Source organism: Tribolium madens, unplaced genomic scaffold (assembly GCF_015345945.1).
Source record: "Tribolium madens isolate multiple individuals breed KSU strain unplaced genomic scaffold, Tmad_KSU_1.1 Scaffold_2;HRSCAF=44;Tcas5.2_LGX, whole genome shotgun sequence".
NCBI lineage: Eukaryota > Metazoa > Arthropoda > Insecta > Coleoptera > Tenebrionidae > Tribolium > Tribolium madens.
Genome location: NW_025400995.1, coordinates 6,062,353 through 6,081,877, shown reverse-complemented (window position 1 = coordinate 6,081,877; position 19,525 = coordinate 6,062,353). Strand labels below are relative to the sequence as shown.

At 35.3% G+C, this 19,525-nt stretch overlaps 2 protein-coding genes across 5 annotated transcripts; one reads left to right on the top strand and one right to left on the bottom strand.

The window, feature by feature from the left end:
• Positions 1 to 52: 52 nt before the first annotated feature.
• Positions 53 to 1,713, top strand: LOC123006756 (phospholipid scramblase 1-like). 3 transcript variants are annotated; one of them, XM_044401495.1, is made up of 6 exons: positions 53 to 209; positions 312 to 386; positions 435 to 587; positions 635 to 855; positions 905 to 1,225; positions 1,280 to 1,713. In XM_044401495.1, the coding sequence occupies exons 1-6, from the start codon at positions 173 to 175 to the stop codon at positions 1,334 to 1,336; spliced, it is 864 nt and encodes a 287-aa protein (XP_044257430.1). In that variant the 5' UTR covers positions 53 to 172; the 3' UTR covers positions 1,337 to 1,713. The 3 variants fall into 3 exon arrangements, with proteins under 3 accessions (XP_044257430.1, XP_044257432.1, XP_044257431.1); XM_044401497.1 differs by having other exon boundaries at positions 54 to 209; positions 336 to 386; XM_044401496.1 differs by having other exon boundaries at positions 72 to 209; positions 327 to 386.
• On the bottom strand, positions 1,525 to 19,286 carry LOC123006752 (kinesin-like protein KIF13A). Of its 2 annotated transcripts, XM_044401490.1 has the most exons (24): positions 19,041 to 19,286; positions 18,699 to 18,786; positions 11,527 to 11,690; positions 10,586 to 10,740; positions 10,416 to 10,529; positions 10,112 to 10,359; positions 9,733 to 10,060; positions 9,165 to 9,678; positions 8,969 to 9,112; positions 8,573 to 8,913; positions 8,213 to 8,515; positions 7,146 to 8,160; positions 6,906 to 7,097; positions 6,560 to 6,853; positions 6,366 to 6,508; positions 6,284 to 6,304; positions 6,062 to 6,221; positions 5,614 to 5,628; positions 4,672 to 4,746; positions 4,361 to 4,527; positions 4,035 to 4,310; positions 3,650 to 3,983; positions 3,244 to 3,600; positions 1,525 to 3,193 (listed from the first exon to the last, which is right to left on the bottom strand). In XM_044401490.1, exons 1-24 carry the CDS (start codon positions 19,093 to 19,095, stop codon positions 3,114 to 3,116), a joined length of 5,583 nt encoding a protein of 1,860 aa, XP_044257425.1. In that variant the 5' UTR covers positions 19,096 to 19,286; the 3' UTR covers positions 1,525 to 3,113. The 2 variants fall into 2 exon arrangements, with proteins under 2 accessions (XP_044257425.1, XP_044257426.1); XM_044401491.1 differs by lacking the exon at positions 6,284 to 6,304.
• Between the last annotated feature and the right edge of the window lie 239 nt (positions 19,287 to 19,525).

The window sequence follows — 19,525 nt, the reverse complement described above, 5'->3', positions numbered from 1 at the left end:
TTTCTTCTTATCTCACCTAACGAATGACCAAATCCCCTCTAAAACAATACTAGATTAGATATAACAGATACCAGATATTGCGCCACAAAAACACATTCCTTTTTCTCCTCCACGTACAACAAATATTGTGAAACAAAAGTCATAAAAGTACTTTCAAAATCGAAAAATCAAAATGTTTCCAACGGGCGAAAATGACCCGTCCGTTGAAGGTAAGTGTCCAAAACCACCGTCAACTTCGTTTTAATTGTACCAGATGATTCACATTTGATAAGATCGTCATTTAAACCATACAAAACAATTCAAATTTTCAGATATTAGTATGCCAGTTTTTTCAGAAGGGTCATCCCCCGTTGTTTCCGAACCCCCTTCATTAACCCGGGAGCAAGGTACTGTTTGCGCAAAACACAAAACAAGACAAACATAATTATTTCCAGAACGATTGAACCAGGGAACAAGACGGCCAATTCCAGTCTCCACCATAGACTGGCAAACCTCGATGACCTCACACTTTTCACCTCTGCACGGCTTAGATTTTTTGAAAGATGTGCATCAAATAATAATACAACAAACTGTTGAACTAACAGACTGTAAATATATTTAGTATTTTATCTTTTTATTTTAAAGTTTCTTCCAGTGATGGCAAGTCTTGAATCGGAAAACCGTTACACAGTTAAAGTGCCAAGAGGCGAAACGATTTATTATGCGACTGAAAGCTCAACATCATTTCAACGAACTTGTTTTGGATCAAGTCGAGCTTTCACAATGAGACTTTACGACCCGACACAACAAGAAGCTATACAATTTAGACGGCGGCTAGCTTGTGGTTCCTGCTGCTCTGTTTTCTTCTACTTACAAGTCGGGAGAAAAGATTAAAATAACACTTGACTTTATTTTATTATTTCAGGATCTTGAAGTTTGGATTCCTCCTGGAGAGTATTTGGGGAAAATAACGCAAAAATTTAATGCAACTAAACCGTGCTTTGTACTTTACAATAAACAAATGGATATTATTTATAGGATTGAAGGACCAGAGTCTGCTTTTGGGTGCATGTGGAGCAAAAACCACAATTTTCAGATATTTACCAGCGACGGATTGACTCAAATTGGAAGTATAATTCATCAGTGGGATCAAGTTCAAGTCGCTTACAATTTGTACATGCAAATGCCAGGGCAAGAAAATAACACGAGACATAAAGCACTTCTTCTTGGAGCCGCCTTTCTTCTAGTAAGACTTCGAGGGGATTATTTGAATTAATTATTAATTTATTTTGTTTTGCAGGAGTATATGTATTTCGAAAGTGCCAAAAAACGAAAAGGCTGTAAATGTATCTGTTAAGAAAAACTCAATCGTCTATTGAAGTTTGATAAAAATAATTGTTCCTAGAAATAGTTTTGGTGAATATCTATCTACTGTATTAACCAATAATATGTTATTGTATCTATTTACTCATTTTTATGTACGTATATTTAGTGTTAATAAAGTGTATTTTTAAATCTTTGATGAAAGAAAAGGCAGCGTTTTTAATATGTATTTATTGAAATTGCTTGTAGAACCACAGCTACAAATAAACTTTAAAAACTATTACAAAAAGTCGCGTTAAAATAATTTAAAGATGTACACAATAGACAACAAAAAATGTACACAAAATGTATGTAAAATATTTCCAACTATAAAATTACAGTTTGCTGCTTACATCCAAATAAATAACAAAACCCAAGTAGAGCAATGACGTAACAATAAAAGCGTCCTACATTTTAATGACAGATATTAAAATGATCGATATTTACATTTGAAAATGTACATGTGGCCAGAATTCTAGCCTCAACTGTGTAGCTATGGGCGTCCGAAATGCACTTCGCATTAGACACTAAAGAAACTAATGAACCAGATCAGTGTAAGTACCTAGTTGCAGAGGGCACGCTGTTTGATGAACAAACATATAAATACAAGGGAGAACTATATTACAATTATGTTCAATGACTAACATACAGTGACACTCATAATAATGTGGTGTATTATGGGTAAGTAAATGCAAATATACCGAAGCGTGAATTTCTAGTAATTTACATCAGGTATATAGTTTTACATAAATATTATCCCAAATTGGACAGAACGGTTCAAATTGGACAGGTGCAGGTCTAGTATTTATTTTGCCGAAGCCAATATCGGCTGGACGACTAAACCCGAATCAAATGGGTGATTAACATAATCACTGAGCAACAAACAAACAGTAAAGACTAGATAACATTGCGTATTAATTTACATAATCATATATTTTAAAAATGGAATGTAAAACGTTGCAAGTGACAAACTTAATGCAGTCTTACTCGTGACGAAATAATAGCAAAAAATCATCACTACAGACCTATCATATCTTATCACTATATATTCTACAAACACACAGAAATTGTTTAAATACTTTATGTAAACTACATTCTATTACAATTATATATTTATATACTATATCTGTTCAATTATACAGCACGCAAAACCTATAACCCACAGACTGTCTCTACAGCCAATAATAGACTTCCAGGGTTTCTGTGGAAACTAACAGCAATTATCACAGAAAGAAATTCTTAAAATATAAAAACCAAGGAAAATTGTAAAAAATAAAAACAAACACAAACAATTTATTTAATCCTCAAATAACCCGTTCAACTATCAAGGTACGAAAGCTCTTGCCTCCATTATTCCAGAAATAACGTGAAGAGCTGATAATACTGGATTATTTTGACAAGATTAAAACGATTTCTCCATTGACGCTCATAAATTGTGATTTGATATGTGCCACTGTGTTACCTAAGCTACGGCACATGTAAAACTACCAACTAGGTGGGCCAATTTACACGATTGCCGGTACATAAGTAATCGTAGGAAATGAAAGAGGTAGTCGTTTAGTCAATTGGCCAAGTCAAATCGCAAAAGTGCAACCAAACAGCAATGCAAATCAAAAAGAGCAAAATCAAATAAAAAACCATCTTTTTAAAAAATAGTTAGGAAGTTTCTATGCCACATAAATGGACGGCACAGCTACACACATGGAATGTGTTTTTAACACACAATAATACATAAAATCGGGTGGATTATTGGAGGGGACTAGTTATTGTGCCTATTTGGCTTTAGAACTGGGTCTTGTCCCCACACTATTCAGCCCTTCGCCTCGCGAACGCGACCTGGGAAGGCCATCACCTACAATATCATTCATGACTACCAAATATTAAAACGAAAAAATCATTTACCTTTCCCAGTCGCACACTTATTGTTATTGGCAAGAGAATCAGCCTTGTAAGCACGCATTGCACGTCCTCTTCGATCTAATATCAACTTATCAGCACGTACAAACATACCGTATTTTGGCCGACAGCTGAAATAGCGGACTCCTTGGACACTTCCATCGTTTTTACCTTTCGGGGCATCAAGCTCAACGCCAATCCAAGTGCCAGAGGCAAATTCAGTGCCGCCAATATAAGCAACAACACCTGACGAATTGTAAGGTCTTATAAGAACACTTTCGCCCAATATGACCCAATCCGGGACGGGAACATCTGACAATTTTGTTAAATCAGGTTTGGATCCGAAATTATTTTCTGAATCATCTAGAAACACCCAATTAGAAATTTAAACGACACTGTGATAATCACAAACCTTCTAATCGATCAGTCGAACTGTCTAATCCTTCGTCATCATGTATTAAATTCGTGTTAATTAGACTTTGTTCAAAATTTTGAGCAACTTTACTTTCTGATAATTGTGGTCGTATTTGTGGGAATGATGCTCGCTGTGAGTGTTGCGTTTTTGATGATTTTTTTCGTCGTACAACTTTTCCGGGTGATAAATTTGTTTTGATTACTGAGCTTCCTTCGTTGTCACATGGAGGTTTATCTTGGTTATTATCAGAATGATTGTCAATGCCATTGGCGACGTAATCGTCGACATTTTCATTGCTTTCACCACTTTGTTCCTCACTGTAATTGCTTTCCTAAAAACAAATAAGTCAAATATCGGCAAATACAATTCGTAGCGACAGTACTTGATAAGTTTCACTCGAACTATCAGTTGCTTCAGAAACCGGTTGTAAATCATTCGAAACCGGTTTTGCTTCTAAATCCGGTGTTTCATCAACACTGATACTCCGTAACGACATTGAATCGTCACTTGATAAATTTGTTGATGAAACTGCTTGAGAACCATAACCACTTGAAGTCGTAGAAGGTGTACCAGATTTGGGAGCTAGTTCTACAAGAGAGTCTAGAGTTCGTGAAGTTGGAATTGTTCGTCGTCCGTTCGTTCTACTCCTCACATTATACTACAAGTAATTATTAATTTGAGTGCATCGAAACTCGAATCGTCACTTACAGTAACTTCCTGTTTTTCATCATGACCGTCTTCACATTGCTCTTCTATTGTGTCATCACTCAAAATATCCAAAGAATGTTTTCGAGGTAACGCAGGTTGTTCTTCATGAAGAGTTGTCATTCTTAACCCCAACTTGGTATTGGCAGGTGAAGTAATACCAGGAAACACTGAAATTTTATCGAGTTAGACAAATGACAAAGCAGAATTTAAGTGCAAACAAAAATCAAACCAACCTACAAAAATAAAAACATGCTAAAATCAACATAAAACAATAAAAAACATAAGCCGAATGTAGGAGAATGACGACATACGTTTTGAACTTCCTGCAGGTTGTTGTAATCGCAAAGAGTTCAGATTTAAGCTGAGATTTAAGAAAGTCGGCCGAGCTGAAATATTACAATAAATTAGTTGTTGTATTACAAACTTAATTAACACGGTGCTGCTTTGTATGGTATTTATAATCAGGTCACACCTCAAATAATTATTATCTATATATACAATCACTAACATTTAAAATGATACATGTACCATTTTAAAGTCAAAGAGACCTGTTTTAGTCTAACAAAAAACAGAACATGCAGATATAGCCAATTATACATATCGGACGTTACCTAGTAGTAATTCAATACTAATTTTATAACTACGCATGCTCACGATGCTGTTTTAAGGATACATTTACTTAGAATAATACGGGTATCACAGTTTTGCCAATTCGTTGGATCTAACTTTACACCCAGTACTGTTTTAAGTAAGTCTCTGTGACTTTATTACAATTGTTAGATGAAATGATTCATCAGTTTGTTACTTTACGTTTACTTTCTTTAAATTCGTATTAAAGCATAGCATTAAAGCTTTACTTTATTAGTTTAATATAGTACTGATGCTTATGTAAAGCTTAAATTAAAATGGCAAATTATAACCAAAACATGCTGAATATGTTGTTTTCTACGGTTCTCTAACACTACATGAGAAACATAGTTTTGAGATGAACTACGACAAACTATGAAAAGATGTCAATTATCTAAAATGAATTAAGCCCTGACCTCTCCGATGAAAGCAACTAAAACAAAACACTGCAATCACATTTGCCACTACTGGATATATTAGGTGCTTTCTGTCGGAATTGGAGCTCTAATATGACGCATGAAATACTGTAATCTCAAAACTCATGTTACAGACAAGCAGACGGTTCTTTAAACAGTCATGATCTGTATCCACCTATAGCAATCTCAATATGCAAGCCTCCATTTTACCTGAAAGAATGGAGCCTTGTGGTTGCAGAAAAAAATTCAATCCAAATTAGTCAAGCAAAAAATTTGACAAGTTGGAAGAGCCTCAGGCTCCAACATCAATAAAAACACCATATTAGGAAACAGAGAAGCTGGTTTGAACGAAAGAAGAATTCAGTGCACATTTTGAAATGTGAAAACATAAAGATTAACATTTAAAAAGTCTTAGCGTGATGAGCACGTCTCATTAATTCAGTTAAACATTTAGATGTTTTGAAAAAAAACATACGACCCCAAGTCAGCAAAGACCAAAGCGTAACCAGCATTGGCACCAAATTCTGACAAACAATCTAAATCTCTGAAAACTAGCTATTAACTATTCCTCTAAAATAAAACATTTATATTTTAACTAAATTCTATCGTTTTTCATTAGTTTTAATTATAAATAAAACGACAGAGAGCTGGAACATACCTATGCCAAAAGGTTTTGAAGGAGTGCCTTCAGAATCCTTCCCGAAACTGCTCCTGGGTCTCAAAGGAGTCGTAACTCCGTGAAGTTCACTGTTCAGTTCTGACACACTCTCAGAACGAGACATATGAAGTGACTCGGTGCTCATATCTAACCTCATGAACTAGAAAAAATACCAATAAAATAGTACAATGAAATCAAAATAAAAGCAAAGAGAGGACGTACCCCATTCTTTGTTTCCAAAGCCTGATTGCAAGAATGTACAAAAGTCAGAAAGAATTAACATAATAATGTAAAAAGTAGTTACCTGGGAGAAGTTAGGCACACTTGCAGTTTTTCTCATCAGTGGTTGCCCTTTAGCTTGAAGAAGTTCTTTCACAGCTACACTTTGCCTCAAACGGTCTAATGTTAAAATGCTTTCGACGGCACTTACACCACGAGTATATTTTTCTGCAATGAGAAATATTACTCTTGATAAAATAAAGGAAAATATCTAGTCACCGATGTAAGTCTCCCCATCGCACAAAGATGAATCTTCTCCAGAAGCCACAAGCTGGGCTAAAGATTCACGATCTTCCAACTCTTCACTAGCTTTGGGTACATTTGAAACAACCTCGTACGTAACACCACATTGAGTTATGACATCCGAACGAACAATTTTTCGTTTAATTCGATCGGTAATACTCTGTCTCTTATAGATATTCAAAGATAAACGTTTTCTGAGCACTAAATCCATCTGTGCTGGGTGTGACAACCTCACTGTGATTCTTAAAATCATATAGACACGTTCCATTGCTACGAAAAAAAAAATGATTTGTGTGATTAATTTCATTAAAACAAAACTCACGTTCTGTTATTTTATTCAAATGAGAACTGTTATGAATCGAAGAGTCCCAACTAGCTACAGCACACACATCTTTTTCCAAATGATGCAATATGTGTAGACTGTAAAACGTACTACCAACTTCTTTAGGCAAGATCGAGTTAGCACCAGCAACAGTAACCTCAACTCCAGATTGGTGTGTACTAAAGTCATCGGCTGGAATTTTTATTATTACCGGAGTTGTCACAAAGTTGTAAGTTTTACCATTTAAATCTAAAAATAGAACCGGAACGTAAGGTTCCATCCCAGGTGGTGGACTCCACACAGCAGGAGCACCAGGAATGCCAGCTCCAGGTTTCGGAATGATTACAGCATTGCGTTCTTCAGTTAAATTCACCCATTGGTCCATTAGACTCTGTTCTCGTTCACAATCCTGGTCAGTTTTGTTTGATTTCTCCAAAAGTTTTTTGATTTGTTGCTCTAAGTATTGATGTCTCCTCAGAAGTGCCTCGTTCCATTTTTCTCTCAAAAGCGTCAAGTCTTCCTCTTGATACGAATCCAAATGTTTTTGGAGACGACTTCGTACCATTACTCCTCCAACTTCAATTTTGACGATTTCCTGACAGATTATTGGTAGTGTGCCTGAATTTTGAACCGGTTTTACTCTGACTTGAATTCGTCTCTGTTGGCCTTGACGCAATTGATACACTCCGCCCGCTGAAACTTCATTTTTGGTGGTAACTTCAACCGGGGCATATTCTCCTTGTTCGTTCAATTCTTGGATTTCGACCCAAAGTTCGATTTTTCTGGTCAATTCGGACCATCGATCGACTAAAGATCGAGCTGTGGCTAATTGTTGCTCAACTTCCCAGCCGGGTTTGTGCTTAGAAAATCCAGCACTTCTATTGCCCCAAACTTCAATAGAAAGTGCTCCTTCTGCACAATGCTCAAGGAACTCTTCAGTTACAGGTACGACGAAGTCTTTTACATGGTCAAATTTAAAAACAGTAGAATCTTTAGTAACAGGCAACTGGAAAGTGGAAACGTCCGAGTTTGTAGGTACCACTATTGGTTCAGGGTGATTCCAAAAAGTATATTGACAAAATACGTAGTGTGAAAGAGATAAAGGTAAACCAGATGCTTGTTTGATGTGAACGCGGCAGGTAACACTTGGAGTACCATGTTCCTCATCATCGTGACTGCTATCAGAGGAACTATCTGAAGCAGCTTCGCATATCCTATCTTGTGGGAAAGTTCCGGCAACGCGACTAAGTTCAACCTTAATTAAAACGATTAAGCAAACATGTTGTGTTTTGCCAGACAAGACTTACCTGTAAGCGACCGGCAACTTCACCCTGTTGACTTATTATAGGTGTATGGTAATCAAGTTTGATATCATGGAACAAACATTCAAGGAAAATATTTGCTACACCAATCAAATTGTGATTTTCTTGCGATTCGAAAAACGGATCAGGACCTTTGACTGGTGATTCTTTTGAAAGATCTTGTTCTTTCTTCTCTTCGTAGAGTTCTCGCATGTCAATAATTTTATTCTCTAATTTTTCCATCGACCATACTTGATTTTGTGTTCCACGTTTGACTAAAATGGCAGGTTCGCTTACAAATGCACCTTTCTAGAAATTGATAGGAGAATAGAAAGCGTGATGGAAATAAAAATGTTTTTGTTTTACCCTTCTATTGGGACTTAAATTGTCCGGAGGTATTTGTAGAGTAACACTAAATTTCGTTTGCCGTCCCAATTGTTCGGCTAAACAGTTGGCTTCTTGCACTAGGGAATTAGCGTGATATATACCTTCTTTCAATTGCCCTATACTCCTTTTAAACATTTCATCTCTTTCTTGTGCCCACTTTTCAACTCTCATTTGTGTCGTAGGTGTGCAAGGAGTTGTTTTTCCAAAATTGGCTCTCAAGGGATCATAAGAATAGGGAGGGTACGGTGTTGAGGGTGACATAATGTTTCTCAGCTGTTGGAATTGCTTTTCATATTCCATTCGTTGTTTTTCCAATGCGACTATAAACGAGAGAAATATTTTCGCAAAGAAAAAAGCGAGATTAATGATTCGTACCTTGTTTATCCTCTTTGTGTTGTTTTTCAAGACGGGAGATAGCAGCTTGTATCGGATCGTTAATAAGTTCATTTAGCATAAGTTCGTCACGAGCAAAATTATAATCGATATTTTGTGCTGGTGTTTGAGGTTCCGAAGTGGCAGCTTAAAAGTTAATCGTCAAGGCGACAATTGACGCGATTTGTTTCAAACTTACAAACTGATCTCGGGCAATTTACTCTAAAGAAATGGTGATTGCCCCAAACTATCCGATCCCCGTGCCTCAACTGCGTCCTTTGGGTAACCTGAGAGCCGTTGATGTAGGAACGTGCGTTTGCCACAGGTTCTAAAAATAATCCGCCATCTTCGATGGTAATTATGCAATGTTCGGGCTGAATCCCCAAACCCGACAATTGTATATCGGGTTCCACCCCCGAATCGGAACTCCTCGCTCCAACCACCGTTCGTTCTTTCAAATAATAGACGAGGAGCTCGTTAAGAGACGGGTCCGCGTTCAAATTAACCAAGTAATATTTATTTTTCTCCACTCTGATACCCGACGCCTGTATGCTAATTCCCATTTTTTCGAGGGCTTGCTGTCGTTCATTTTGAATTCGTTCCGTTTTCATTAGTTTCTCTTCCCACGTTTGAGACACTTCTTTGTATAATTTTTCACTTTCGCTCAATTTCTGGTGAATATCAACTCTTTGGATATCACCGACTGGAGAACCCTGAAATCGCATTTACATAAAACTGACCGAATTGATTATATTTAGCAATATTACAGTCGCATGTTTCAGCATTTCCTTCAACGTTTCGACTTCCTGTCTCAATTCTCTTATGATTCTAGCATTTGGATCCTCATTGACTACGGCGTGATTGACAATTCTCTTCGCTCGATCGGCATACCGAAGAGTAGACAACGTTTCTTCGTAATTATCAGCTGCGGGGGAAATTGCCGCAACCATGACCGTTTTGCTGTTACCACCCAAATTATCTTTCAATATCCATGTTAAAACTGAATCACGGTACGGTACGAATTTATCTTTATTTTTATTCCCTGATGATTGATCTGCCAATTTTGATATAACTAGACCTAACGTTGTTAATGACCTGAAACAAATTTGTCAAAAACGCCTTGATTGCCATTTTCACGATCATTACTTATTGATATTGGAGCCTTCTTTTAACCTGTCACCAACAGCTCCAGTTTTCACAGCCCGTTCAGAACCTGCTAAATCTACCAAAGACATGCGACTAACTTTTTCACCTGTTACACCAGATTTTGTATCTACCAAAGTCTGAGTCAAAACAATTGTAAATACTGCATGAGATCTAGACGACTCGCTGTTCATATTTGTCGCAGCTACTGTCCTCGATTTATTACCCTCAGCCATCAAGTTGTCAATATCCTAAGTAGAAGAAAAATAATAAAAGAGAAATTTTCCCCAAATATATAGATTTCTACCTTGAACGAAGTCACTGCCAGCTGTGACAATCCGTCGACATAAGGACCCAATACATTGTGTTCTCTTACTTTTAATGATTGCTTGTTCGTTTTAGGATCTAACAAATCGTGAACCTGTCAGAAATCCAAAGTAAGCAGAATTTGTTTTTCCGAGATAAATCAAATTTTACCTTTTCGTTGTAAATTTCCATGTAACTTACTTCAACTTTGTAAGTAAGTTCAGAGCTTTGCTGTTTTGCAATTAGGCCAAACAAGGCATCACATAATCTCGGTATAATTCCTTTATTTTCTTGTGAACCCATCATTGTATATGATTTACCGGAACCTAAACAGTGAATGAAATCAGTTTTGGAACGTAATTCCCAAGGGAGTAAAGAGAAACTAATGGAAAGTTAAGGAAGTCTATATTTTAGTTCGAATTGCATTTCCGCGGTTTGACGCGGTTGGAAAATTTGAACATTGGGTAAATTAGGTCTCATTTCGTTGAATTTCCTTTCGTGCAAAAGTGAAGTATGAGTCACATCAGACACATCGATAAATTCGAGAAGTGGCCAAAAACAAGAAGTAGCATGTAAATAATGTCGAAGGTCAAAGACGCGCCCGATCGATTCGAGAAATAGTGTGAAGGTTTAAGAAATTTCTGATGAACAAATGGTCACGAGAAGTTTAGTTTCCTTTGTTACTCTCGAGGTCATTTCCGAATATGCAAAAAGGACACTATAACGTTTCGTGTTCTCCACTAAAGTAGACCTTTAAAGTTAATTAATGAAAGATATAAAAGCGGGGTGTGACAAATAAACAGGACACGCGAGCAAAAAGTGAAAATAAGGAAAATCAATAGTTGCACAATTGCAAACATGGATGGAATAAGTCCGAAAAGACTCCTTTATCCCGGTATCAAGCTAGTAAAAAGCAACACATGACCTGAATACGAATTTTCCAAGCTAGATCAACGTAACGTAATCGGAAAAATGAATGGGTCCGCTTTACCGACCAAACCCGGCTCATTTCTCACTTTAATCGAAATTAAGGAGGATTGTTATGCAAAGTTGAGTCCGCATTTAATATTCATTTGGAGTTTTCTGTGTTATTAGAAAAGTTTGCAATTTACCTGTTTGGCCATACGCGAAAATGCAGGCGTTATATCCTTGGAACGCATTGTCAAGGATATCTCGCCCGAGGCAATCAAAAACGACTTCCTGCGAAGCAAAACCTTCCATGGTTGGATCCACCGAACAGAAACAATGGTCGAACGCAAAAGACTTTGGCGGCTTCCTGCAAAAGAGGATTTTTCTTTGAAAAAAATTTACAGAAGCAATCTTTATGAATTTTCCACATGCAAAAACCTCCGCGATCATTACAAGAGTTCCATTGTTTGCAACGAGATGAATCATATCGATTATTCACGGATATAGACAATCACTTTTGGGATAACTAAATCAAATTCGGTTTAATGGAGACCGTCTGGAATATGTAACGCGTGAATTCTTTTCCAGAAATAGAAATACTCCGGAAATAGCGCTCGGGACTTGAGAAGACCGGAAACAAGACAGTTGCAGTTAAAATTTCTCTTCACCTATCATATTTCACCCCGAACCTAATAATTATTTCATTTCACTTTCCTCATCGATCCCACCTTCAATTACTAAAATGGTTGTTTGTTAAACGTCCTCGGTCTACATTATTTTCACTGCATGTGCTAACCGAAATCGATCGTACGATGACACCAAACAAATTTCCCAAGATTACAAACCCTCTGTCAATAGAACCCTAATTACATACTTGACTCAAGCAACGTGGTTGACTTCCAGAAATAGCATTTTAATGAAATTCCGATGCAATTTTTCGATTTTACATATGGATTACGCAGCCCACGTCAAATTACAGATATCATTTCAGATTAGTGAGTATGCGCTCTATTTGTGTTCTTTGAGGAACTCATAACTGTATTTCACAAAATGTGTAACTTTTAAAATAGCAATCAGCATGACGATTTTGTAACGCTATTTAACTTTCTCGACTTTCGGTCCACGCTAATTTTTATTGTCTATGTAGATTGGATCGACGATTCTTTCTACCTAAATTAATTAACTGGAGCTTCGTTACGTTTATTATTTTATTGGAATCGATACGAAAATCTAGTTTTATCCAGTATTCCGGGAGACAAAGCAAGCCAATACATTATTATTTCAGACTTTATAGTTTCTAATTCACTTCCTCTATCCATTAAATGTGCATTTACAGAACACTGTTAACCTAACATTTTCCTAACTGTTACCTCAGAGATTTGTCTGAAACAATACAATTTCCTTGCCGATTCCGTATCAAAACTTTTCCCACAACCAAAATATTTACGAGTGATCCTGTGTACAGAAGTTTCGCCCATTTCAAGTATTGCAGCTACATTCTGTACCTAATGCCCTTTTTTGAATACAATTTTCAAATTTTCAAACTTACAAAACACAGAGTTTTTCAATTAAGGCTGCTTTTGTCGCAAGTGTTTGTATAACGTGTAACAGAAATAAGTATATAAATTTTAACCACTTACAGAACTCACCCAATGCAACACTTTATATGTAGTATTTTTGCGAAATCTACATTTTTTCAGTCATTTTGTCCCTTGGACGAGCCGTTCAGTTACAGAAATAATTACCCTGATTATTTTTAACAATTTTGACGAGGTGTCTTTGCAAGTTTCGACATAAATTCAAGTTAAAAGTGTTTTCAGGTGACAATTATTATTGTAGTTTGATATCCGAGTTGTGTTTGCATAATTTTGTGTTAAAATGCCGGTAAAATACAGTGAGTATGTGGATATGCTAGCCTATGGTTCTTAAAAACTGTTTCAAATGTTCGTATTCTTCGAGGTATTATTATGCACAGTTATTACATTTTTTGTTATTATCTTTTCATATTGTATCGATTGTTTCCGAGTTATGCCTTTTTTATTTTAAAAAGTCAAAAAACCAAAAACACGTCTCTAGTCGAAACTGTATCTCCAAGCAGATTGCGAACTATTTCCTTATATTGTATTCCGAGAAAAATGCGTGTCTTGCCGAAATTACAACTCCAATTGACTCAGGATTTTGCGTTTGCGTTTTCGAAAAAATAATAAAAATGTTGCATTTGGTGAGTTCTGGCGATTAATATATTTATTTCTGTAGCGCCAGTAAGTTGTTCTTAAAAAAACCTTCCAAACATCTTAACTTCAGCTTTGAGTACAGTTCGCGTGTATTTGGTGGCTTTAATCCCGTTTTTTCTTAAGAAATCCACACTGTTCAAAGCCTTTGCCCTATTTCTTAACACTGACTTTGACAAGACGCACTTACAAATAATCGAGATTTAAAAGGAAGAATAGATATAATCTGACCAAAGATGTAACCTATTTGACAAGATTTCTCCAAAAATTTATCAGAAACCATTTCGAAAAACAATAGGTTATCTTTATCATGAACCAACAAGAATTATAAATACTTATTATACCTTGTATACCTACTTCTTACTCAGAATTTGATCGGTTTTGACTGTCAATTTTATATATTTCTTGATTAAAAAAAAATATTTTTCAAATTCATTTCCAATCATTAAGTAATTACAAATTTTGTTCAAAATGTAAAAATGTCGCGATATCAAAAATATAGTCACGAATCTGTCGCAACTCGCAAAGAAGTTTGGAAAAATGTTCATTTATCTGCACTTCCTAAGTAAGTCAGTAAGTTTTTCAACTAGATATCTGTGAGACCCAACGAACGAGTTTGAAACTTCTGTATGTATTTTATTACATGGGTGATTTTGAGTTTGTATGAAACTTCAAAGTCAAAACCCCTTTATCATAAATCTCTTGAAACAATTTTAGTCAGTGCTAAAAATAGGTAAATCAACAGAAACTTGAACTCGAGCAGAAAATAAAGTCAATTTACTTTACTTATTTCAAAAATTGTAGCTTGTATATCTTTACTCTTGTGAAATAATTAAGAAAGACCGTAATTCTCAAGAAAAGTAGTTTATTTTGTAAATACAGAGCAAAAGGTATTCGATTCAAAAACTCCTTTTGCGTACTCCCCCACGCTTCTTCGTGCTGCTCGTGGACTTTGACTTTCTTCAAAATATCCAGAACGTGTTAAAATTTACTAAGAGAATTAAGTCCGAAACAGCTGACATAAATCCTAATAAGTGTTCCAGCATCTGATTATTTTCAGGTAAAGCGACCGCTGCAATAAAATCTTAACAACCCACCCATGTAAGGTTTCTTTCCAAGCTAAACCTTTCTCTGTATCTCCATTCTGACTTTTAAATTTTGTATACCTAAAATCACGCAATCGCAGCCCAAATAAACCTGCATCCTAGATTAATTCAAGTGTTAATGTTCATCTGAATTAATCTCCAAGTCTCGGTGCGCGCACTTTTCTGACATGCGAACATAATTATAAAAAAAATATCATGTAGGTGGAAAGTTTCCTTTATTTATTATTCAATTTAGCTCGCACCTTAAGGAAAATTGCTGGAAAGTTTTAAAGTCGTGAGGAAATGACTGAATTAACATAATACACATTTCCAAACAATAACTTTAATCTGGGGAAGAATTTTAAATTAGCAAGGTAAGGTTCCGGCACCCCATCGAGTGCAATTAGACGGAAAGAGCTAAGTACTCGTTAAAAAATAATGGGCACGCAGGTGGCCACTCTGCGTCCTTCACTATAAAACCCCTTTATCCTAGAAGAAAAGTAACTTTATGATACCTACATCATTGGTGAATATTCTTCCAGTTTTTGCAAGTGAGAAACAAGATTTACAAACATTAGATTTCCCAGACGGCCACTGGAACTTTCGTCGAGGCAATCCAATTCCGACGAATATTTTATCACTTATCAGTATTTACAGAATTATTTGATTTAATCTTGACGTGGCAACATGACACGGATCAAACAATATTATACTTGAGTGATAATTGTGAAAGCAATTATTACAACACGCAAAAGAAATAAAATGCTTTAATAATAGAGCACTTTCTCCCTAATTTTTTTCTTGCAACAAACTGACACAATTTAGAAAAATTCACTCTTAAATTAATAATATGCAGCGCGTCACGTGACAATAAATAATAACCGACGATCCGAATAATCGATAAAGAAAGCCGCTTACAGATGTTCGCTTACAGCTACTACACTTGTTATCTAATGAAGTTTATGGTGGCAAACAATTGTTACAAGTACATACAGGCGTGTAAATAATTAGTAATTATTTGATAAAAATTACAAATTGAGAATTATTTTTTACAACGCAATCAGATTTTCATCAGTGTGGATAAAACTTTTTTTGAAATACAATTGAAGAGGTATACAGGTACAAAAATAAACGCTGATAACAATTGATAAGTTGGTAGCGTAACAACTATGTAGAGCAAATAAAAAACCGAACATATTGATCAAGTTCACTTGGATGAAAAATAGCAACACTGCGGAGTTCCTGAGACGGCATCGGCAGGTCAACTTGGTCGATTAATCAAAAGTGGAAAATGAAATTTTTCTTGTCTATTAATAATCATTTTGTCCCGAAGTGATTTGGAGCGAAAACCTTAGCAAAATAAATAGTCATGTTTTGGGAGAAGAAAAACACATTTCCCTTTTATTACCAAACAAACTGTTTAAATATACTGGAATTGTAAACTGTCACTTTTAATTACGTTAATTTACATTTTAGAATTGTGTACCTATTTTGGTCGAGTCAAAGGTTACAAAGCTATTGCGTGAACATGAAAAGAGGGCGTGTCCTTTTCCCTCCAAGCAATTTATATTTATCAACAATTTTTAAAATGTAGGTAATTATTTCAATGGCAAAAATCGCGCCATATGACATTTGTTCATTTTTTATGATTGGAGGTGAAATAACGTCATCGATATTTTATTTAAGTGGCGTCACACGCCAATAACAGTATTTTCTCGGGTAGAGTAGGTCATAGTCCAAAAATATAAATTCATTTCAATTTATTTATTAATGAATAACAAGGAAATCCAAGCTTTATCACTTTACTGAATTAACAATTATTTATGAACAGCCGATACATTATCTTATTTTCTTAACGTTTCCTCGAGGTCGTGTGATTATTGACATACCGGCCTCTAAAACAATTTTAATTAGATAACCAGTTCTAATTAGGTTCACGCGTAAAATAACAAATGAAATCAAGCAGAAAAAAGTTCTGTTGTAGTACATATCCATCCATTAAACATTTATTTTACAAATGCAAATGCATTTAATTTTTCCCTGGTTCTGTCTATTTTAATTTAGTAAACATGAAATATAATGTATTACAATAATCATTAAATGACACAAACTCACACGCAAACATGGGTAGTTAATTCTGCGGCTTTCCTTATCTTTTATCATTATTATAAAACAAAGCATTAGACAATATCATATTCGTCTCAAGACACAAAATCAGCATCACAAAAACAACAATTACAAAAAAAACTAAAAATATCTTTCAAATTAGACTTTCGATGTGTAAAAATACAAAAAAGTTCGAAAGCAGAAATTTTGAAATTTTGAAAATAAAATGTGAAGGTACATTAGTTATTGCAATAAATGATGAAAAATATTTCGAAATGTATAAATAAATATGAAAAGTTGCATCAGCAGTCTTGCAAGTCTTTGTATGGTTGACGTCATTGTGACAGAATTTCAAAAAAAACGCAAGGGTACTAAGTCTAGTAATTGTAAATGACCGGCGTAATAATTTCTCGATTTGCTCCAAGTACTGATTAAGTGAATGCCGAATGCCTGTTGGTATCAATCAATTAAAAAAACACTAAACATAAGTATTTGCATTTCAATCAATTAAATCGGCGATACAAGTACGTTTCAAAGTCGTTTACAGCGCCCATTATCGATGACAGCGTCTAAAAAGTAATTTATTGGAGGAGCAATGAGAGAAAATGGACGTTTCAATACGCTATTCACGTCCACAGTATAAACACCATTGGCTGAAATTAATACAATGACAGTACGGCACGAAACAATTTTTTGTTGAAAAGGCGTTCTTATCTAGTTTTGACACCAAAAACAAAGCAGAGCTCGACCAATAAAAACGCGTTAATTTACCAATCAGTGTTAAGACAATTTCTAGACCGTCAAAATATTTCGCGATTAAAAAGAAATTAAGTTTTGTTCTATTGAACTTGATAACTGTGTTAACTAAACGAGATTATTTATCGTGGTTGCATGAAAGGAGAATTAATTTGGTTTTTTCGGTGACGAGGGAGCGAAAATGCCTCGACAAAGTTAACAGCTGTTAGAAAAATCATATTATAACAATTATTTATTTTACGAAAACTTTCCATATAATTAATTTTACGTCCAATTTAGATTTCAAGTTCAGAACATGCCAGAAACTGTTGCAGGTTTCGAATTTTTTATCCTCATCTATTGATTTTCGAAATAGACACCGTTTCTATTTATAGCCAACAAAAAGCGCGTTTTATGTTATGATTGGACATACATAAATGTACTCGGTAATGGTTTTCTAAAGCTCATTTTCTGTATTATTATTTATTTGGAAAGAGTGGAATCTGCGTGTGGGGACCTCCTCGGAGATTAGTGCGCGTTCGAGTGTATGTTTCTTTCGGGATTTGATCGGATTAAATATTAAGTTGAGTGAGATTTGGAAATGTTTTTTGACGATTGTGAATTTCGCGAGAAAAGATGGGCAACAAGGGCTCGATTTATGTCGGATTTTGGCTGAAATGGCTGATGTTAATCTTGAAATAGAGGGGAAGTTTAATTTTGCTGAGGTACGGTATCTATCTGCCAAAATTTTCCATTTTTAGTGGAATTTAAATTCTGCTCGTCACCGTCTCGTCTCGTCTCTCGTCGCATAAACGGTGATAACTTTTGTTAACCCGGAGTGAAGTTTTTTAATAAACAATAACGGCTGGGAGTCTCAATCCGTGTTAATATACATAGACATTTGGGCCTTCTGACATAGACAAAGCAAAATTACGACGGGAATATTAATGAGAGAGAACGTAAGCGTGTGTAAAAGTACAAACATCATGTTTATTGGTGTAATTGCTGCGGCATCGTTTACTTCGGCTTTTTCATTCGCCCTTTTATGAATTATTCATAATTATTGTCGGAACATTTGTCTCGAAATGCTATTAGAATTGAAAACGTACTCGAACTCACAACACATCAGTTTCGATCCTTTCTAAACTTTTACGCACGAATTGGATTTATCGAAAGATGACTTTGTGAAAATATCACTTTTCCCTTTATTTTCCTTACCTTTCCATTTTATCCAGGGTCGTAGGCTGTTGAAGAAGAGTTTGTTGTTTTTCCATTTTGACAACACATTGTGTACCCAATTCGAGCTCTGCAAAAACAACCAAAACAATAACAAAATTTTCCAGGAAAAAAAATTCAATTTGCAACAATTTAGACGTTCTGACGTCTCACCTGTATGTTGCAATAGCAATAAATAAATTTAGTCATTGATGATGTTTCATCTGTTCATTATCAACTTTACGCGGAGGACAACAATAACAACACGAAAAATTTCGGTTTAGGGTCGTTTCAAAACTTGACAGAAATATTTTTTTTGCAAAAATTTTCGGTAATTTTACGTACCTCTACGATTAAAAGGACGGACCCTAACTGCAACTTTTATTTTATCTGTAGACATTTTGGTATTTCCTTTTTTATTACAACAAAATATATATTTACACTATTATCACACTTTCTTTGTATAAATAATCACGTTACTATCCATTTTCAAACATAGTAAGTCACAATAGAGCATTTATCACAACACGTACATTCACTACTTTCGCCATATTCGAGAACACAATATTGGACGTTGCGCAGACCAGACATTTCAGATTCTCGACTGCGCAAATTTCAGTTGTGTTTTGTAATTTACATCAACAATTCACCATTTTAACATAAAGCGACATCTACAGAACGTCAATAAAAGCAACCTTTTTTTTGGTTCGCATCTGCACTAAACGCACCCTGTATATCTATTATATAATAACAGGTGGCTTTAACTTAACTCACAAAGTTCACAAACTATAGTGACCTTCAACGAAATTAAGAAATAATGCATTTTAAAC